General features: G+C 55.9%; 1 protein-coding gene across 1 annotated transcript in view; it reads left to right on the plus strand.

Annotated features, from left to right (window-relative positions):
• The window catches only part of TNRC6C (trinucleotide repeat containing adaptor 6C), a gene marked incomplete at its 3' end in the record, with an annotated part of 87,639 nt that overhangs the window by 40,132 nt on the left and 25,423 nt on the right, over positions 1-22,084 (plus strand). Inside the window, exons 4-6 of the mRNA XM_084238695.1 lie at positions 3,886-4,212; positions 12,205-14,811; positions 21,335-21,550. Of these exons, the coding sequence (XP_084094821.1) occupies positions 3,886-4,212; positions 12,205-14,811; positions 21,335-21,550 (3,150 nt within the window). The remainder of the gene's footprint in view (positions 1-3,885; positions 4,213-12,204; positions 14,812-21,334; positions 21,551-22,084) is intronic.

Here is a 22,084-nt window from a genome sequence, read left to right on the forward strand (position 1 = left end):
AAATGTCCCTTGTGGGTGATTAGCAATTACCTATAAAGAGTTACTTTTGAAATACGGTGGGTGCCCAAGCCAGTGTGGCCCGTGAGGTTCTGACTTACGGTGTACTTAAGTCAGTCAATTTCATGAAAGAAATAGTTGTTAAACGTCTAGCTCCTACCATACAGTGCACTGCTGTCAAGTGGAAGACCTGGATATGGAACTTGCTAAAAAAACAACCAACCAACCAAAACCCTGTGCTCTTGGCCAGGATTTGGTTGAAGGGAGCAGGAGTCTCGACTGTTTCAGGCAGAGCGAGTTCAGGCAGGGGAGGGATCGCCTAGAAAGTCATTTCAAAGAATCTTCCCGAAGAGCTGCTCCCTCAGGAAGATTTGGGGACCCCATGGGTGCTGCTGACTTCAAGGGCAGAGTCACCCCCACAGTCCACTGCCAGGAAGCTGCCACCCGCACTTTTCAGATGGCACAGTGAGTGACAAAGGTGAAGAACTCCCCCAGGGTCATCAGCAGTAAGTGGCAGGACTGAGCTTGCAGCCCCAGCAGCAGCCACCGTGTCCGCCACATCTGCCATGTCTCCGTGGGGGTGGTGAGCCCGGGCGAGGGGCCTGGGCTCTGGAGGTGAAGTCTCATGGAGCCGTTGCTTATCCTGTGTGGGCATACGTACACTTAGCACACGCGGCCCACTAGCACATGGGTCTTTATGCCTTTTTGTGCATCTTAAAAGTACTTCAGAATGAATTTTTAAAGAAAAGAATGTCTTGGTAGTGCGACTTGGGTAACAAATGCGGTGGAAGCCCTCAGTGCCCTGGGCACTGTGCCCCACTCTGCAGAGGGAGCTTCCGCCGGGTGCGCTCCGGCCAGTGGGGCAGGCCCCAGCAGCAGTTCTAGCAGTGCCGCCTCCGGGCCCATCCCTGGGACGCCTTCCCAGGACAGACTCCCCAGCATCTCCATCCCCCAGTCTGCTCGCGTGCTCCCCAGCCATCACCAGGACCCCAAAATCCACTGCAGGCTGTGCCCACCTCTTGACCTCACTGGCAGCACTCCCGCGGGTGCTGAGCCCCAGCCACGTTCCTCCTGGAAGACATGCAGCCCTTGCAGGCCAGGGCCTCCCCACCCGGCGCCGGCCTGCAGACCTGCACACACGTGTACACGCGCCCCGGGCTGGCCCATCCCCACGCTCAGCTCCGCTGTCGCTGTCCACAGGGACTTTCTCTGAGCCCCTAGCCCGAGTCGGCATCCCCTGTCCCACTCTTGCTGTACCGTCCTGCTGCAGGCGGACGCTTATGCCGCGCAGTAAGATAACGTCTGTCTCACTAGGTCACGTCAGGACAGAGGCTACATCTGCTTCTTTTCCTGTGTTCTCGGCGCCTGGCACGGGAGAGGTGCTCGGGAAGTATTTCCCAAGAAAGTAAATAGGAGAGAATAGGAGGTGTCTGACACGTTTTGTGGGGGTAAAATGAGGAAGCTGGGTCTGCGCCCTCATCTCCTCCGCCACGCACCACTGTGACCTCCCTCCCCTGCTCCAGGGACCTCGGGGCTCTGCCTTCCTCACTCGCGCTCGGCGCTCGGACATGAATGGGTGGCACTGACGTAGGAAAGTTTCAAGCAGTTGCAATAGGAAACTTTGGCAGATCGCATTCAGGTACAGGGGGCCTCTTGGCAGCCCTGGGGCTGAGTCAGCACATAGTAGGTCTTGACGCTTCCTAGTTTCAGTCTCTGGGAACCAGGCTGGGGGCGCGCGGTCCTGGAGGGACACTCTGCTCGGGGCCGGGCCCGCTGCACGCGAAGGTGGCAGCCACCAGTGGGGCCCCCTCTCAGGGCCCTCAGACCACCAGGTCCACGGCAGGTTGGAAAGGAACCCCAAGAGCCGCCCAAGCCCGGGGGCGGCTGAACCCTGCCCACACCATCGCCTGTTGTTTTGGAAAAGAAACAGGCGGGAGTTGTCGAGGACTTGGCTAAAAATTTTCACTGAGCAGAAATTGGTTTCCAGGAAAGAAAATTGTTGAGATGACTGACTTCCTTACAGGATGATGGTTCTTCCACCTTTTTCGCCAGCAGGTGTCGTCCTCATTTAAAAGAAAAAAATGAGAAGCTTGAGAGCAACCGGAATTTCCAGCCTGCTGTCAGCTGCGGGGCCGGTCAGTGGTTGCTGTCTTAATTGTTCTAAATAAAACACATGATTTGGTGATGCTCCATCAATAAAACCAGCCAAGAGCCCCCTAACCCAGCTGTTCCGCCTGTGACATCCGTGCGGCAGGGCCCTGGCCTCGGCGCTGCTGGAGGAGAGGAAGGGACTGACTTGTCGGCAGACCCGTGGCCTGATGGACGTGCAGCTGGCAGAAGCGCCCCCTGCACGACCCACACGGGAGGCCCCCCACCAGGGTGAGGACGCATGTTGACTGCTGGCCACGAAGATCCGGAAAACGCTGCTGTCCCCTGGAGGCATGCATCCCGCGTCCCTACGGAGAAGCCCAGCGCTTGCCGCCTCTGCTCACAGGGTTTCCCTTCAGGGCCCAGGGAGGACCTGCCACCAGCCACAGCACGAGCCTTCCAGGAGCTGGAGGTACCAGCGCGGGAGTGAGCCGGGGGTGTGCCCGCGGCCACTGTGCTTGCTTTGGGGGCCTCGGGACTCTGGCAGAGGCCGTCAGCCCGAGGGTGGGCTCCCCCCACCCCGGCGAAGCGGTCATCACCCATGCTGACGACACCTGCCAGCCTCCGGCTCACTCTCGGCCTTCATGAGCACATGTAGCTCTTGAAACGTAGGGTATTCCTGAGAAGCCGGTTCAAGCTTCACCTCTTTTGAGAAGATAGTGCCATTTCTCCCCCTGGGCTGTTCCGCGGGCTCTACCTCAGGCCCACACACAAGCCACAGAAACAATTTCTAAATATGCTAGTAGGTTTGAAAAACAAGTGAGATGACTTTTAATAACATTTTTAACTCATACCCCGAAGTTATTTCTACGCGCAATCGATGTGAAGCAGCAGCAGAGCGGCCGCCTGTTCCGCACCTGGTCCTCAGCACGTCCCTCTCGCGCGGCCACCGTCCCCCGCGTGACCAACCACGGTCTCCTCCACAGCCTCCCTGTGTGCTGCTTTTTTATTCCCCAATTGATTGTCCCTTCTCTGAGGTGAGAAACCGTCTCCGCAGAGAACTCTTGTTTGACCCTTGGAGCGTGAAGGGTGATGGGCACTGACGTGGGCAGCACTGCCCAGCAGAGACTGGAGACGGGCCCAGGGAGTGCGGGGGCTGCTGGGGGTGATGTTCAAGGTCCTGGGCGAGCTCTCCGGAGCCCAGGGGCGCGTGAAGGAGGGCTCCTCTCCCTCGCCGCCGCCCCGCGGCCCCACTCCAGCCCCGCTCCCTTTCTCTTTTTATATGACTGGGAAGCCTCAGTGCGACTGCACCCTCGGAGAGCATTTTGGCATTTTTAGATTGTCATCAGAATTAAAACATTCATAAGTTCGTGGACATCGGAAGACCCCTGAGTTCTGAAAAACCACTGACCAAGACTGGTGGTTCTCAGTGTGGTCCGGGGACCCAGTGCTGTTTCTCGCCTGGGGCTTCAGGAAGTGAGTTTCTGGGCAATGCGTCTTTTCAGCCTCCCTCCCACAGTACCATGCTACCGCCACCGGGTCGCCTGGGCTGGACCATCTGAGGCGCGAGGACTGCTGCTCTGACCCACCTGAGTTGCCTCCTTTCGCAGATGGGGAGCCTGGTCGGGGTCGTGGTCGGGCTGTGGGAACTGGCTCACCTCGGAGCACCGCCTTCAGCCCAGCCCCGTCTCCGGCCACCTTGCCGTCTCTTCCCAGATTTGTTTTACTTCTTTGGTCTGGGTTGGGTTTTAAAGAACATGTCACTGAAGTTCTGGGCTCTTTTTGTCTTGTTCCCTCTAGTGCCAGAACCTACCAAGGCCTGCTCCAGCCCGCCCCAGCCCACCGGCACCAGCACCAGCACTCCCACCGGCCCGCTCCCTGGCAGCAGCAATGGCAAGCGCACCTCTGCCAGTGGCCAGCAGCCCGCCGCCGCCCGCTACCTGCCGCGCGAGGTGCCTCCCCGCTTCCGCCAGCAAGAACAGAAGCAGCTGTTAAAGAGAGGCCAACCACTGCCCGCAGGGGCTCTGGCCAGCGCCAGCCCCACCAGGGGCGCCGGGCCTGCAGGGGCCAGTCCGCCTCCCCCCACTGCAGCCGCAGCGCAGCAGCGCCCCGGCCAGCTCCAACCAGGTAATGCACACCAGGTGAGGGGGCACTCTCTTCACCTGGGGCTCACGGTTGCTGCTGAGCGATAAGCAGCCCCGTTCCGTCCACGCGCTCACATGCGGGAGCTAGCGCACCAGCTTGGGCCCGCCGGTCACTGCCGTCGGGGTTGAAGTTGAATTCTGTTTCCCGCTTCTTTGTATTGTTTCTCAGATGGCGCCAGCCAGGTCAGCTGCAGCTCCTGACCAGAATCCTGCCCCGAAGCCTCTCTATAAAGCCCTTTTCTTACAGTTTACTGGGATTGCTCGGGATGGCACCCTCATAGTCATGTAGGAAGGCTGCGGTGCTGCTGGAAGCGTCCCTCACACATGAGCCCTGGGGGCTGCTTGGCCCTGACATGGCCGTGACCTGACCCACCTGCTCGGTGCTGGCCGCCGTGCTGTGTCGGCTGCCAGTGTTCCTTGACCCCAGTGCCACTTTGCCCGCTAGCCTCCAGAATGCTGACCTCCCTTGTCTCCTGACCCCGGTCCTGTCCTCCTGACCTTTCAGGTTTTACTTGCACGCTTTCTTTACTGTCGTTTTAGAGGAATTTTTGGAAGCAAGCAAAGTGTGTGTGTGTTCAGCTGCCTCACTTATCTGTTATTCTCTTAACTCTTTCTGTTTCAAATAATTTCACCACTGGCCCTGGCCCGGGCGTGGAAGCCACACTTGCTGATATAGTGAAACTCAGGTCTGTAACCAGAGAAGCGAGCAGGCTTGTTGGATTAGCCTGGAATGTGAAAGAAACATGTCACAGTCATATTACTATTTTTCTTTCAGTGCTGCCTTATGGGGAGTAATTCCAACATGACCTACAAGTATTTATAGCAATGTTTCTCAAAACCATGCCTTTGTGGTATTTTCAGAACAAATAATTTTAGACAACTCTGTATCTCTGAGTCCTGACTCATCGGCCACGCTCATGGTAGAGTGGATGCAGGTGATGGTTGTCACCAAAGAACAAGGAAGGAAAAAAGATCCAGCATACTCACTGACCAGCATATAGCCACCCACGTAGCTGCAGGCAGCACGTAATGAACTATACAGTCAATTCCTGCCCTGCCACGCGGGCGCAGCAGTGTGAGCCTTCTAAGGTCGGCCCAGGTGCCGGTGTCCTCACGCCAGAGTGTCTGACCACTGGCTGCCTCTTCCCCGGGGAGGAGTCTGAGCTCTGCCCCGCCGTAGTGGAGAGGGGTGGCAGGATGCCGCATGGCGTCATGCAATTGTGGGAAAACTAAAGCCACTGGAGACTGAATTCATCATTTTCTTAGCCTTGTACATGCAGGTAACATACTTGTTACATGCAGGTAACATACTTTGGTGCTACAAGACAGCTAGTGGAAAGGGGAGAGGCCTGACCTGACAGTTGTGTAATCACTGTTTTCTATGTGCCACATGCTTCCTGAGACCTGGGGGGGCAGCACGTTTGACTCTCACGACGTCTTACTGGGGTTCACCTGGTGATTAGCATTAACCTGTCCAGCTTGCTCTTACAGAAAAATGCTACCCTACGTTTTGCCACTTCCTCGACAAGCGGGCATGCTAGCTGAGTACTTTTTCACTCTCTTTTCCTTTTCTCACTCCATTAATGTGTCTGGGCAGCAGTGCCACGCTGACCTTGCACGCCCCTGAGAAGAGGGAGAAGATGCCTCGGTTTCTAGTTTCGTCAAGCATAGTGTCGTTCGCTGGTTGAGCAAAACTTACTGAGCACCTGCCAAGTGTCAGGCATCTGCTGCGGGGACGCACAGTTCACGGCCAGCGTGGGTTGGGGTGACCAGTAACAGACACTTTGCAAGTCTGCAGTGGAGATAGCAGCAGGTGCCGTGTGCACACTGGAAGGCAGCAAACCCAGATCAAGGGTGGGGCCGCCAAGGAGAGTCCTCTAGGCCAGGGAGCGTGACCTGAGTCTTGGATTCGCTTTGCAAAGCAGGTAGTGGGACGTCCTGCACCGCGGCACAGACCCACAGTCGCAGGCCTCTGGGTGTCAGGGGCAGGCGGCGAGGAGAGTAGGGCTGGGGCGGGGCTGCTGTTGGCATCAAGTCATACCAATAAACAATCACAAAACTTACCGTGATGGTCAAGTCCAATGGAATAATATTCAAACCTGTTCCAACAAATTGCTTTTGAGACTTGACAGGCTCCTTTTGAAGCTCGTCTGGAAGAGCAAACGCGCATGGAGTAGCCAGGGCAGGTGTGGGAAAGAGTGTGAGCTCGCAAGGGGCAGTGGGCCCTGGCGATCATGCAGCGGTTCCCCAGCAGGAAGGCACAGGCCTCTGGATGAGATGCAGGGGAGGCGGCCCTGGCGGAGGCCAGGTGGGGGTGCTGGCGTGGTGGGAAGAAGTGCTGGGGAGCGCGCAGAGCCGGGCTGCGGGAGGCCATGCAGGAGACGGTTCTCAGCTCTTGGGATGAAAGTTTCTCTTAAACAAGAAGCCATCAAGAGAAAAACTGACAAATGCGAGTGTATAAAAGTCAGAACTTCTGTAGGAGACCATAAGTAAAACCCACGGACAAATGCCACGCCCTCCTACAACTCAACAAGGAGAAAAGACAGTCCAGCAGGAGGACGGGCAAAGCGGGAACGGGCAGATCAGGAGACTCACGTCCGCGGCACACGGCAAGACTTGTGGTCTGGGAAAAAAATCAAACGACTGTGACGTGCGCGTCCCACTCACCACGTCCCCAGAGCCTGAGATCTGTCCCGGCCCTGCAGAGCAGGTGGCGGTGCCCGTGCTGCGCAGCCCACCTGAACTCGGCCGTCCTCACGTGAGCGTGTGGGCTAGGCGGTTCGTGCACCTGCTTAGGCGGGTGTGGGCACCGGTTCAACCTTTAAGAAGGGCCTTTGCCAGAACGTCAAACACTCAAGGTGCTCCGATGCCCTGACCCCTGCTCAGGTGTGGGTCGTCTCCTCTAGCCCAAGAGCTCTGCCTGTACTGGCAGCCTTGGCCCCATCCCTCCCCCTGTGCTGGGAGCCGGGGCTGGCCTGAGACTGTTCAGAGGGAGTAGGGGCAGAGGGGCTGACTGTTGCTTCTTGGGAAAGGTCCAAGTGTGGGTGGTGTTCCCACCAGCCTCACCCCTGGCGGGGGCAGCCCTATTAGCTCTGGCTGGGTCTCAGAGGATAGCAATGCAAGCACTTCCTCCCATGGCCCCCACTTCAGATTGCATCACCACCACCACCCCCACACACCCCCCCCCCCCCGACCTCCCCACACGCCCCCCAGCTGCATTGCTTCCTCTTGGCCCAGTGCATCCCACTCCTGCCCCGGGTGTGGCGTCGGTGTCATTTAGTCTTGCTTTGGCATCACTTTGGCCAGATCAGCACCGGGGCCTGAGGAGCTGAGACCTCAACGCTGGCGTGCAGACGAGCGCTAGTCACTGTCGAGGCAGCAGCGCTGGTGTTACAGGGAGACTCTGAGCTACGGCACAGACTTCGGGCTCCCAACTCAAACGGCCTTCTCCCCACAATGCTCCCTTCTTCAGCACAGCCGCGGCCCCTTCTGCACGCCCGCGGTGGCTGCAGGGGGCATCTTCGAGCAGCCGGGCCAGAGGCCTGATGCGCCCTCCAAGAACCTGGAAAGAACAAAGGTCGCCCACGAAGAGCACCCCGACTCTGGGCAGCCCCAGGGGGCGGACGCAGAATGGGTGGGGCCAGTCCGGCCCTGCAGGCGCCTGCTCCTCGCCATAGCAGCACCCCAGGCGTGGTGAGAGGCGCCAGTGGGAGTGGGGGTGGGGGCGCCTGAGAGACAGATGGGCTGGCTCCTCCAGGCCCGGTCCAGGTTCTCTGTGGAAAGCAGCCATTTGTCCTGAAAGACTCCGGCAAATCAAACATTAGCCTTCTAATAAAATAATACAGAGGAAGGTGGATTTCTAAATTTGTGTATTGCTTTGGAGGGGAGGCCCTGTGGCCAGTTGGCAAAAACGTTTAGCTGGTCAGGTCCAAATGGGGAAGTGGGCAGTTCGTCCTATTAAGGCTTCAGCAAAATGTCATTTTATCATGTTGTTATTGACTCAGACTTTGCCAGGCTATAGCGTAACTCCAGCTGGAAACGCTTGAGAACTTTTATCTCATTTGAAAAACTTTCTTCATTGTGCCGAGAGCAGGACAAAGTATTGTCTTGTTGGCTGCTGTGTATGTGTTTAAACAGCGGCTTTGATTAATAACACGGTGGGGTTTGTTACTTAGATCTTTTTAGATAGAAGCAGGAAAGTAATTAAGAAGTTGGCCACGTGCCAATTTCCCTATGGCACTCATGGAGGGCAGGACGGCCAGTGTGGGGACGCTGGGTGTTTAGGGTGTTTAGGAAAAGCGGAAAGAACCCACGGAAAGCAAAGGCAGCTCCGGGCAGCACTGGCCGCGCAGCCAGTGGGCAATGTGCCGCCATTCTCTGGCTGACTTTCAAAAAGGCAGAAGAAAAGCAGCTCTGGTACGCTGTGGAACCGGGTCTCCGAGAGAAATGTTTATGACTGTGGAAAGAATTTAAGGACGAGGGGAGACTGGTTTAGTGTCAGCTACAATTAGATAATCAAAGCTTTCAAATCCTACCCGCCGCTGCCTCCACCCCTGGTGGAGAGGATGAACCGGACACCTCCTGGCGTGGAGAGGGCCAGCCCCTGCCCCGAGGGCGCCTGAGTCTGCCCAGCCAGGCCTGCACAGGGACTTTCCTGGCAGGGCTACAGGGTGAGGCTGTCGCCTTGCTCGGCCGACACAGCGGAGCCGAGAGCCCAGACCGCCCTAGACGCAGGCGTCCGGGCAGCCGGCTTGCCAGGTAGCGTGTCTCCTGGGGGGTGGGGCGGCACCTTTGTGCAGGTATTGGAGCCCGGGAAGCAGGAGAAGCAGAGCAAACCCGAAGCCAGCAGTGCCTGCCTCCCCCGAGCCGGCCGCCTCCCGCCATCCAGAGCTCCATGGCAGTCCTGCGCCCGGGCTCCTGGCTGCGGTTCAGACATGATAAAATGGCGTCTTGGCAAAGCGTCTGCTAAAGACCTACTCCAAGCCGACTTGATGTGGCCTCCCCGCAATGCTGCTCCTGGGCTCTGTTAGCTGTGGCCGGCCCTCCCAAAGCCTGAAGCAAGCTTGTCTGGCCCCCAGTTTTAGCGTTGCTCTAGTAGGTTCTGAACCTGGAGGAAGCAACCTTGTTTTACTGCCGTTGTGAGGAAAAACACAGGGCAACAAGCTTATTCTTTGGGACACTTTGATTATTGTTTGCCGTAAACCTTCCACTCCATTCTGCTTCTCATAATTCCTTGCATTTGTAGATATTGACAGATGAAATGTTTAAGAGCCTGTCCGGCAAAGGGCTTCTGAATTCAGTGCGCTTTCTCCGCTCAGTTTTCACATGCGGTGAAGGGGGGGAGGGAGGGGGCCGTGGGGGCCGTGGGGGCGGGAGGTGCCTTAGGGTCTCCAAAGCTGACAAGAGTGAAGAGTGGCGATTTTTCTCCTGCCCCTGGAAAGCCAAGTGGGAGGAACTGGTATTATCCGCAAGCCTTGGTAAGCTACACTCTCAGCTTTGGAAAGCACCTGGATTTTTTTTTATAGTGTAAGGTTGTTTATTTCGTAATTTCAGTTATAAAGGACTGTGATGATAAAGAATGAATTATGTATTATTTGTCAAGGTTAGTACTAATTAGGAATTCTGCACACTTCTGAGTAAATCTTGTCCACACTCCCCCAACTGATTAATTTGATACCTAATTAAAATTTTGCTTAGTGTAGCTTTTGGAAGCTCTTTGTTACATAATTTTCCTTGGAAAAATTATCTTCAGTAACATTTTGCAATTTAAGAATAAAAAGAAAGCCTTTCTCTTTAAACCATGCTAGTGTGTAATGCTTTAAAATGCAATCACTTAAGACAGTTATGTTACTTGGATTTTCACAGAGACATCTATTTTTAGAATGTGTAAACCATTTTAACAGCAAAAGAAAAGAGAATTTACAATGACTTGCAAGCTTCATTCCTCGTTTCCCTTTAAGGCTTTTCTTAGGGGAAATTATTTTAATAATAAAGTGACATAGAAAGTGCACGTGAATTTCATTCTGAAAAGCAGGTTTCAGTTCCGTGCATCCAGCTTCCAGTCGCGGCCCCATTCCCAGGCTCGCCTCTCTGGGCCCATGTCTGCGAGGCACACATCACGGTCGGGTCAGCCTAAGGCAGCTCAGACGGACCCACCCGGAACTTCCGGATGCCGTGACGTTTGTGATGTCATGTGGCCGTCAAGATGCACCTGCAGCTCCCCGCAACTTGCTGGGCACCAGGCGCTGGGTGCTGGCCTCCCGTGGTCCTGGGTGGTGTGGGGTGGCGAGGGGCATCCAGGTGTCTACAGGGGAAGCTCCATTTTGACTCCTTTCAGAGCTTTTGTCCATTTCAAAATGCTGGCTTGTACAGTTCAGTCATTTCACACATTTTTTTTCACATAATTGTATCTTTTAGATGCAGGACTTGTGAATTACTAGCACAGTCAGGAGACTTTGGCTCTGAAATGCAGGTTATTCAAATATTTTTGAAGCATAAAATACTTCTAAGAGAATAAAAGTGGGTTTTTTATACATTCTCATCTATGGAATTAATGATAGCGCCAGGCCCTGTTGTGGGGACGTGCCAACGAGTCCGTGGTGGAGGCTGTGGGCAGGACGGCTAGGAGGAGGAGGGGGACAAGAAGGACGGCCCGAAGTGCTGTTCAAACTGTGCTGCTGGGGCCAACAGAGCCCTGGAGGCGTCCGGGAGCTGGAGAGGGTAGGAGCTGTTGTCCGGAGGGCTGGTCTCCGCGTCCGCGGGGCTCTGCGGTGGGTGTCAGCGCTTGTTGTCACGCAGCAGTAAGACGGTGGGAGCGGCGTTTTCAAGTCGACTGGAGTCTAATTTGAAAACTGTTAACAGTGTGTTAAAATTGGAGCGTTTTACTTTCTAGTTTTGATCTTTCCAGCATTTGAATACATTTTTATGTTCGAACCGTGATCTTATTAAAGCACCGGACCATTTTAAAACTTCTTGAGAAGGAAAAAATAAATCAAGGTAAATGAAAGGAGAAACTAAGGCCCAGGGCTGTGGCAGCCCATACCTGTCATGTGTCCTCCTGGGCCTGCTCGTCCAGGGGAGCGGTCAGCTGAGGGCACTGTGGCTGCCCTGGCGTGGGGACGCGCCCAACGGTGGGCCGAGAGCAGTTTGTAAAGAGGCGCCTCCGGGCACTGAGACGGTGTCAGCACCGGGCCCCCCCCCCCGGCCCTCGCAGCCAGTCAGGGTCCATCCCCACCCTGACGGCACCCCCACGGTCCATCGGAACCCCAGTCTGATGGCAGTGTTAGAGCTCCTCCAGCAAGGAGGAAACCGCGCCATCTCCGAATGTATCATGAAAGTGAAGTGACATAAATCCTGCAGGCAGATCGCGCGTGGAGTTCCGTGGAGCTCCGAAACAAGTAACTCTAAGAGGCTAAATATGTGTGGAGAGAACCCGAGACCCAAGAAGACCCCGGGCTGGGCCGAGGACGCTCCTGTGCGCGGGAGGCAGGCAGGTGTCTGCAGCTTCGCCCCTCGGGAGCTGGGGCCTGGGCCCCCGCCTTCTCTCCCTCGCCCCGAGCATCTGTGCCCTGCCACAGCCTGTCATGCACCCGCGGGTCTCTGTAACCTGCAGAGTCCTGTGGCTAACAAGGTCAGGGTCCAGAATCCACATGCTTCCCGTCGGTGCCAGCGCCCCCAGAGTGAGCGTTCTCAGGGTCCCCCACATCCCGGGTGCGGTTCAGGGCTCTCAAAGCCACTCGTGCCGATGCACCTGTGACTCTCCCGAGGGGTAGCGGCAGGCCAGAGTGCTAAGGGCTAGTGTAATTTCAGAAACGCCAACTATTTTTTAAACGGGAGTTATGAAGAAGACAAAGAACTTTTTCCTCTGTCATCTTTCAGCCTTTGTCACCCAGAGCCTCCCCGCGACTCGCTGACTGTTGATGCATTGACAAATGGGAGGCAGATCTCATTTTGAATCTGTTTTCATCTTTTTCAGACCTCAGTCACAGCGGACTGGCAGATCATTATGAAAATCCCCACTGGGGACAGCAGGCCACTTTCCGAGGGGACGCCGGCTGCGGCTGGGATCAAGTGATCGTGGACCGGGCCGACCAGGAGGCGTGGCCTTCCATCACCGGAGCCGAGGCGGAAGCCGCCTCAGAATGCCCGGCGGACACTGACGCTGCCCCCAACTGCGGCTCGGAGGGCAGTAGCATGGCTACGGGCAGCGCCCAGGGCAGCTTCCCGGGACACACCAAGAAGACGAATGGCAATAACGGCCCCAACGGCGCGCTCGGCCAGAGCCCCTCCAGCCAGAGCGCCCTGGGCACGGCGGGAGCCAGCGGGAACGGGAACGCTGCCCGAGTGTGGGGAGTAGCCGCCGGGGCCGGCTCGGGCCTCGCCCACTGCCCCCTCAGTGGGGGGGACGGGAAAATGGACACCATGACGGGGGACGGGCGGGGCCAGAGCTGCTGGGGCGCCCCCAGCTCCAGTGCAGGCGTCAACCTCAACCTCAACCCCAGTGCCAACCCCGCCGCCTGGCCTGTGCTGGGGCATGAAGGGGCTGTGGCCACGGGCAACCCTTCCAGTATTTGCAGTCCGGTCAGTGCCATAGGTCAAAACATGGGCAACCAGAACGGGAGCCCCGCAGGCACCCTGGGGGCCTGGGGGAACCTGCTGCCGCAGGAGAGCACAGAACCCCAGACGCCCGCTTCTCAGAATGTGTCTTTCAGCGTCCAACCTCAGAACCTTTCCACTGACGGACCAAATAACACTAATCCCATGAACTCTTCAGCAAACCCTGTCAATGCAATGCAGACAAACGGGCTGCCCAACTGGGGCATGGCTGTCGGCGTGGGCGCCATCATCCCGCCTCACCTGCAAGGCCTTCCTGGTGCTAACGGATCATCGGTTTCTCAAGTCAGTGCAGGGGGTGGTGAAGGGATTGGCGGTTCTGTGTGGGGGCTGTCCCCAGGGAACCCCGCCACAGGCAACAGCAATCCTGGGTTCAATCAGGGGAATGGAGACACTGTGAACTCGGCATTAAGTGCTAAGCAAAATGGATCGAGCAACGCCGCGCAGAAGGAGGGGAGTGGCGGGAGCGCGTGGGACTCGGGGCCGCCCGCTGGTCCTGGAATACTCGCCTGGGGCAGGGGCAGCGGCAGCGGCGGTGTTGGCAATATCCATTCGGGAGCGTGGGGCCACCCCGGCCGAAGCACCTCAGGCGGGGTGAATGGGGAGTGGGGAAAGCCCCCAAACCAGCATTCCAGCAGTGATGTCAGCGGGAAAGGGTCAACAGGGTGGGGCAGCCCTGGCATGGGCAGCCAGAGCCCTGCCGTGCAGCCTGGCAGCGAACACACGAACTCCTGGGCCAAGGCGGCGTCCTCCAGCACCACGGCCAGCGAGGGCAGCAGCAGCGAGGGCTCTGGCGGGCACGGCGAGGGCGGCGCCGGGAGGGAGGGAGCAGAGGGCCGCAGGCGAGACAAGGCGAGTGGAGACCCAGGGCATGTCCAGTTGCCAAGGAATGACCTCGACCCGCGAGTCCTGTCGAACACCGGCTGGGGACAGACTCCAGTGAAGCAAAACACTGCCTGGGAATTTGAAGAATCCCCGAGGTCGGAGCGGAAAAATGACAATGGGACGGAGGCCTGGGGCTGCGCGGCTGCTCAGCCGCCGGCCTCGGGCGGGAAGGACGGCGGGTCCGTCGTGGACAGTACAAATACCTCTTCAGTATCTGGGTGGGCCAGCTCACCGCCGACTGCTGTGCCAGCACACACGGGCTGGGGAGACGGCAGCAGCAAAGCGCCAAACGGCCCAGGGGTTTGGGGGGACTCGATCAATTCTACTGCTGTTACTAATGCTGCTGCTGCCGCCAAGGGCGGCCAGGCTTGGAGCGGGACCGCACACCAGGAGGACAAGTCGCCCACTTGGGGGGAGCCTCCGAAACCCAAACCTCAAAACTGGGGAGACGGACAGAAGCCCAGTCCAGCCTGGAGTGCAGGAGGGGGAGATTGGGCAGATTCCTCTGCTGTCCTGGGACACTTGGGGGAAGGGAAGAAAAATGGCTCTGGATGGGACACCGACAGTACTAGGTCAGGGTCTGGCTGGAGTGACACGGCCAGGTCTGGGACCAGCGGCTGGGGCAATGGCACGAGCGCCAAGATGACCCCGGGCACAAACTGGGGGGAGTCCCTGAAACCTGGCCCCCCGCAGAACTGGGCGGGCAAGCCCCCAGACAGCACCGTGAGTAACTGGGGCGGAGCTGTTTCTGTCAAGCAGACAGGAACAGGGTGGGTCGGGGGGCCTGTCCCTGTCAAACAGAAGGACAGCAGGGAGGCCACCGGCTGGGAGGAGCCTTCTCCACCGTCCATTCGACGCAAAATGGAGATTGATGATGGTACCTCAGCTTGGGGCGACCCAAGCCACTACAACAATAAAACTGTAAACATGTGGGACAGGAACAACCCGGGCATCCAGAGCAGCACCACAGCCAGCGCCGCCACCACGGCCACCACCACCACCGTGAGCAACAGCGCCAGCACGGGCGAGGTGCCACCGGCGCACCCGGGCTCCCAGCTGCCACGCTCGCCGCTGCTTGGCCCAGGTAGGACGCGCTCCTGCTGCTGGCGGGGGCGCACTGCCCAGGTAGGATGCCTCCGGCTGCTGGCGGCAGCACGCGCGGCCTCAAGCGTACGTGCACCCAACCTGTGCAGGTGGCCGATGGCAGGCAGTGGTGCGCGTGACCTGCCGCACGGCAGCGGCCTGTGAGCAGCATCTAGAGGGGACAGGTAAGGCAGGGTGTCCCGGGGAAAACCACGTCCACTTCGGAGAGGTTTGGGGACCATTAAGTGAGTTTGTTTACTTTCAAGCCTTCATGTCTCTGGGAGCTGAGCCAGCAGTTTTCTGGGAGCTCGGGGCTGACGGCCCCATAAGTCAGAGGTCTCCTGTGCCTTTGGCCTGGAGGGAAGCCAGGGTGCTGCCATGGCCACCCGAGACCCCGAGATCCTCATTCCCAGCACCGATCTTCACAGGTCGCCGTTTCAGGGCCCTGATCCCCACTTCAGGTTTCGGGGAGAGCCACATGCCTGGCCCGGTGATCCCGCGGGCCTGCCTGAGGGACAAAGGTGGGAGGCCCAGCAGCTCGCGGGCCGCCTGACCCCGGCGTCTCGGAGACCCCCGGGAGCGCAGCCCCCGTTTGCCGGTGATTTCGGACCCTGTGATCCGTTTCCCGTAAAATCTACCCTTACTGACCTTTAGTAGACAAAGAATGTGAACTCACTCTGGAAAAGGCATTCTTATCTAGTCAGAGGGGCCAATCATTCTTTTATTGAAAAATATGTAGCGGTGCTATCTTTTGAACACACTGCACATTTATCACCAAGCACAGGAGCCCTGCCCTCGCCCCGGGAGTGTCCCCGACCCAGAGGGCCTTGGCAGAGACTCACGGTGGGGAAGCAGCTGTGAGTTGTTTTGCCCCAGACAGCAGACCCGTGTGGCCCAGCCGGGAGGCCACGCGCAGAGCTGGGTCTAGTCCGCGTGGTGCACAGGCGAGTTGGGTCATCGTTTAGTTTGTGACAGTCTCCACCATTGACACCAAGGGGCTATGTGGGCTGCCGCCCCCCCGTCCCCTCGCAGTCAAGGCTCAAGCCTGACCCAGGCGCACTCGCGGTGAGAGCAGAGCCCACCCCTGTCGGGAGCTCCAGGCGATCCTGATGTCCGCCCTCCCTGGCACCCCAGGCTGCCCCTCCAGCTGAGGGACACACACACCTTCACTCCTTGAGAGCGACACCAGTGTGCTGGCTCCGCTGAGGGCTGGGCAGCCCCCACCCCTGCAGAGGGTTGGGCACTGGGAGTGGCAGCAGTGCAGCAGCACCCACCAGGCCAGGATAGCTGGGGGCTGAAGCCGTGCAGACCCGGCCTCACAGATGCACTGGGATTCTCCACGCCAGAGCCAGAGGCCTGGTGACTCCTGAGCAGCCCCCTGGTGTCCTGTTGGCCTGTGATGATTTCACAAGACCCCCCCCCCCAGTGTCAGAAGTTGGGGTTTAAGTGTGAGCTTTCCCACCTGCGGGTGTTGACCTCGGCCTCACAAGACGCAGTGTCTCCGGGAACTGCCCCATGTCCACCTTGTGGTCACTTGCCCACAGACGCTTTAGGCGATCTCAGCTCCTTCTCACCTGCCCCGACGCAGCTCAACCTGAGCCAAAGGGGCTGGAGCCGCCGTGGCCAGACGGTGGCTGGAGCCTGGGGTGCCAGTGACCACTCGCAATGGGCCAGACATGAGGCGGGCAAGCATCACACACTCAGGCTTCTCAGGAAGGGCAAGCCAGTCCTGAAATACTCAGTGGCCTGGTTTTCTAGTACACTTAGAAATAAGCATTCTAGGACTCTTAAAAGGCAATTTGCAGACACAGGAGAACGTGGAATGTTAATTAATACAAACCGTGCTGACTAACACCTCCTGGCGGGCGTCAGAACCTGACTTGGGGGCGAACCAGAGGAGACTCCTTCCATCTCTGCGCAGTCAGGTTTCACCAGAACATTCAGATCATTTGAAAGAGGCGGGGGAGGTCCAGGGAGGCCAAGGGCAGAGAGATCACTGTGAAGCCCAGTGTGAAGCCACCGCGGACTGGCCGGAGCCGGCCTAGCAACAGAGCAGGCCCCGCAGCAGTGGGGTGGGGGGATTGTCGCACATGTGCAAGTCAGAAAGCCAGAAATACCCCAGAGGCGCTGGGCGCATTCCAGGGTACTTTTCCAACCCGTCTTCTGCCTCTTCTCCCAGCTGCTTGGATGAGTCTCATCAGCCATCAGTGGGCATGTCCACGGGGCTGGGGAGAGTCTGTCATCCGGGCAGGCTGCAGAAGGCTACTTGACCTCTCCGCTGGACTTCAAGGGGGACTTCGGTCTGGTGCTTTTACATTCGTGAGCCCGGCCAGGGTGGTGTCAGCTATCCCTACAGAGGCCTGGCCCCCACAGGGACTAAATTTGGAAGACGCTCCTGCCTAGGTCACTCAGACACTTGGGATGTTTCTAGATGTCTGCTCAAGAGCAGAGGCCAGCACTCACCTGCTCCGGTATCATTCCTTGGCATAAAACTGATAGCAAAAATGCCATCCTCTGCAGATGCAGCGGATGAGCAGGCACCATGACAGCCGGGCCTGCCGGGCCTGCCGGCTCTCGCGGTCCTTCTACTTTAAGCATCAGGCTGTCGTTACAAAAACAGAAGTGAGCTGTTAAACTCTCTGTGGCTGTGGGATGTTCTTGGGTTTGGGCTTGAGGGACTTGCCAGGCAGGAGGGGGCTAGCCCTGGAGGAGGAGCAGGAAGCCAGAAGGGCGGGAGCGTGGGGGGGGTCATTCCAGGGAGTCCCCAGATGAAGGATCATCCCACACACGACTTTCACCCTAGGTGTTCAATTCAAAATGAATAAATGAGAAGACAGTTAAAAATACCGTTTGGCCCCCCACCCACTAATCAGAGAGAGTCAGCAAATGTAAAATATGTACTGATACGCTAAGACATGCCTTAATGTGCGACTGCTTGTCTTTCTGATTCCTGCCCTCGAATGCCAGCAGGGCAGCCAGGCACAGCGCTTCTGGGAGGCTGCCAGGCCTCTCTGGTCACACGGACAACTTTTGAAAACCACTCCCCCACCTGTCACCCTCAGATAGAGTCCCCTGACTTAGGGACAGACCTGTCAAGTAAGTGCCCGGCCACAAGGCTGTCTGCAGAGGGGGATACTTTCCCATCAACTGAGCAAACTCTCTGTGAGCGCCTCCCTCGATAAGTACCTGTACTGACTTCAAATATGAAAAATTGTTGCCACAGCTACTACCAATTTCTCCTCTGTCCCCCACATAACCAGGCAACAGACCAAGCAGTATAAAAAATGTCCATTATGTTTAAAGTCCATCAGTAAAAGCGAAATCCCATCTCGTACAGATTTAAGTCAGTTCTGAAAGTACCCAGCTCACAGCAGGTGCCCGTCGCTTAAATTTTCAGTCCTTCTTCTTTCACCTAAAAAAAGTGAAACTTTCTTCCTGAAAAGGGCTCCCTGTCCCCTCAGAGACTGCGTAACTGTAGGGAGCACCGTAGAGCAGCTAGAGTGGGTTTCTTGTTCCACGAAGTAAGAGTGCCACGGTGCTCTGGTGGGGTTGCTGCGTCGGGGCCGGGGCCTTCCCCATCCTATGTCGGGCCTGTTCCTGCCTCCAGCTTGTTTTTATACTGACCTTGGGTGATGTCTGCCACTGAGGCACTGTTTTCTCCATTCTGCAAGAAAGATGAAAAATGTATACTTGAAATTAGTGGAAGCCAGCAATCTGGTGGCATGTCATTATTATTGTTACTTTATTACCAAGATACTGATTCCTAAAATCTACAGCACAGAAGGCAGTAGGGTGTGAAGGGCCTTTTTTGAAATTTTAATGTCAGTGTTTTAAGTGGAAGAGAGAAATTTATTCTGCCTTTTAAGTGCCACTTTAAACTAATCTATAAAGTTATTGACGAAAAGCAGACCAGAGTTACTCCAGCAGCAAACAGTGGAGACTAGACTTATTTTAGCAGTATCGTTTTCTGTCTTCTGAAAATGCCTGCTTTGCATCCTGGGTTGTTGACGTCTCTCCTTGGGGTCTAGAGCCTTCTGCAGCCTGGACTGCTCACGTTCTGACGGGGACGCTAGCTTGGCACTGCGGGTAAACTAGAGACCAATTTAAAATGGAAATGCTGTTTCCTCATTTTGTTTTGTTTTCTAAGACTTATTTACACATGCAAGAACTGGACTATAGGCCAGAGATGCAGAGGGTGAGAGGATTCACCAGAGACAGAGAGTGGGGAGCAGAACAGGCAGATCCACTGAAACACTGCTGAGGGGAGCAGCGGGGAGACAGGAGAGGTCTGCTGCGCCATGGGTAGCTCCCTGGCCAGAGATCAGAATCGTGCTGCAGTGGCTGGAGATAGCTTCATAGTGCTGAGACGTAAGCCCTGAGCCTCCAGGGAGGCCCTGTTTTCTTATTTTTGAGTAAGCAATTATTCCTCCATTTACTTTTAAGATTTTGAAACTTACCGCTTACAAATTGTCTTCTATATAAAAACACTCTGTAAGCATCTCTGCTGTTCCAACAGGAATTAAAAACTTAAAAAGAAAATCAGGTAACTACAATTACCAGGTTCTTAATATTTATTCTTAGGGCCTTCCTGGTGGTGCAGGGATTTAAGTCTCAGCGCTATTCAGCTATCCCCAGCCGCTGAGGCATGAGTTTGATCCCCGGCCAGGGAGCTACCCACATGGCGCAACAGACCTCTCCTGGCTCCCCACTGCTCCCCTCAGCAGTGAATTTCAGTCAGTCTGCCTGTTCTGATCCCCACTCTGTCTCTGGTGAATCCTCTCACCCGCCCCCCACACCTCTGGCCTGTACCCCAGTTCTTGTATGCATAAATAAAAATAAATCTTTTTTTAAAAAATTTTATTCTTAGTTTTGTCTTAGTTAAATAATTTGTAGTTTTGCTTTCAAAGAGATGAGAGTATAAAGATGACAAATGTTCTGTGAATTCAATATTACTTGACATAAATTAGTATTTTTACAACTCATCAATCTTCAGCAACCGAAATGATTTTGTCTTCCCAAAACATCCGTTATTTGTATCTGCTGCGTTAATTTTCCTGATTTAATTTTGTCCCTTCAATTTGTAAAACTCCCAATGTAGAACAACGAGCTGATCGGGCTGGAGACCACGTGTCGCTCAGCTCAGAGCTGTGAAGCAGGGCGAGTCCTGGCCTGCACAGCATTTGTCCTTGACCAACATCATTGCATTGTGTTGTGGTGAAGAGCTTCAAGGGAGCAGATTCTGTGCAATTTTTAGTCAGAAAATTCATGTTTTGTGGTTGCAATATGACCTTTTTTAAAGTCACATCCATTTGTGACCAACCCATGTAAGCTTTGTTTGTTACCTCTCTGCATGTGCTGCTTTCTGCTCTCTGCTCTTCAGTGAGATTGAGCGCACCCGCGCACCTGTCTCCGGGCAGCTCTGTCTGTAACTCACAGCCAGCACCGGCTGCATCTGCCCGCCTGTGGGCCAGCTCGTGGGCAGGAGCAAAATCATCAGAATTTGAGTTGATTTGGAAAAGTAAAGTTTCCATATGTAACAACCTTTTCTTAGTAAAGTGTAAAGATGGAGAAAACTGTCCCTGTGATGCCTGTCCCTGGAGTTAGTGATGCCTTAGTAACGCGCTGGGTGCCGGTGCTAGTCCCTGGTGGGGCGGGCAGGCCTGGGCCACCTTTGACCTCTACCTCAACCCTCCGTGCCCGCCGGGACCCCCGTGGCGGTGACACCTCCATCATATGATCTTTTTTTTTTTTTTTTAAGTATCTTTGAAGATTTTAATTATCCATTTGCGTAGAAGAGCTGGGGTGTAGGCCAGAGGTGCAGGGGGTGAAAGGACTCACCAGAGACAGAGTGGGGAACAGAACAGGCAGATCTACTGAAATACCCTGCTGAGGGGAGAGCAGGAAGACAGGAGAGGTCTGCTGCGCCATGTGGGTCCCTCCCAGGGATCGAGCTCAGGCCGCAGCGGTGACAGCCTGAGACCGACCCCCAGGCTTCAAGGGAGGCCCCCTCTCTTCCCGTCTCTAAGACCAGAGCCTCTGCGCTTGCTGCTGCTGGCGGCCGGGATGTCTGCCCACTTCTCGTGCCTTTGCCGGGGTCTGTGTCTGCGATGGTTGGTCAAGAGATAGACGAGAATAATTTTTGAGCTTACATTTTCAACTTGTAAATTTCCTTGTAAGAGAATAATGGCGCCTAAAATTTCGTCCAGGTCATTATCTTCACCAGAAGTAAAAACCGAATAAAAGCTATTTCTTAAACATTAGATGTTATTCTTTCAAACCCGGACAAGTTGCAAATACTGTGAATTTAATAGTTTCTAATGTGTAGTAGACTTTCAGTTTTAAGTGGGTGGGGTTGGGAGTGAGAACACTGCAGCCTTTGGAGCTTTAATGTCTCCCTTTCACTTCCGGCTAAAAGCCATCCTAAAGACAGACGACTCAAAATTACTTTGAATTTGAAATTACCATTTGTATTTTTCTTGGTTGCACTGTTTTTAATTTTCTGTCTCCCTCCATGCCCTTTGCAGTTTCGTCAGGCTGGGGAGAAATGCCTAATGTTCACTCCAAGGCTGAAAACTCCTGGGGAGAACCATCCTCCCCGTCGACCCTGGTTGATAACGGCACAGCAGCGTGGGGCAAACCGCCCAGCAGTGGGAGCGGGTGGGGGGACCAGCCTGCCGAGCCGGCGGCCACCTTTGGAAGAGCCAGCGCCCCTGCTGCCGCCCCAGCCCTGTGCAAACCAGGTAAGCGGGGTCCTTGGGTGGGGGGGGTCAGCGCAGTACCTGAAGGGCTGCTTCTCATTGACTTCCAAGAGCTAACATTTTAGGAAGCGCACCTCATTTTTTTTTAGAATTTATTTTTTTATACAAGAGCTGGGGTACAGGTCAGAGGCGCACAGGAGGGTGAGAGAATTCACCGGAGACAGAGCGGGGAGCAGAACAGGCAGACGGACCAAAGACACAGCTGAGGGGAGCAGCAGGTGCCACAGGAGAGGTCTGCTGTGCCCTGTGGGTAGCTCCCTGGCTGGCCAGGAATCGAACCCGTGCTGCAGAGGCTGCGGATGGCTTCACGGTGCGGCGCTCAACCCGCTGTGCCACTGGGGAGGCCCATCATTTTATTAGCACTTTAAGTCTAACATTAAACCGAGACTATAAAGAAATATTTGCCAAGTCTGATACGCGACACAGAGGACCATAAGCAGAAGTCCACACTCTCTGCTTTCGAAAAACAAACACAGAAACCAGGACAGCGCGGCCCCTCGTGGGTGGGCAGCTCTT

The sequence above is a fragment of the Talpa europaea genome (assembly GCF_964194135.1).
Source record: "Talpa europaea genome assembly, chromosome: 7".
In the NCBI taxonomy this organism is placed as follows: domain Eukaryota; kingdom Metazoa; phylum Chordata; class Mammalia; order Eulipotyphla; family Talpidae; genus Talpa; species Talpa europaea.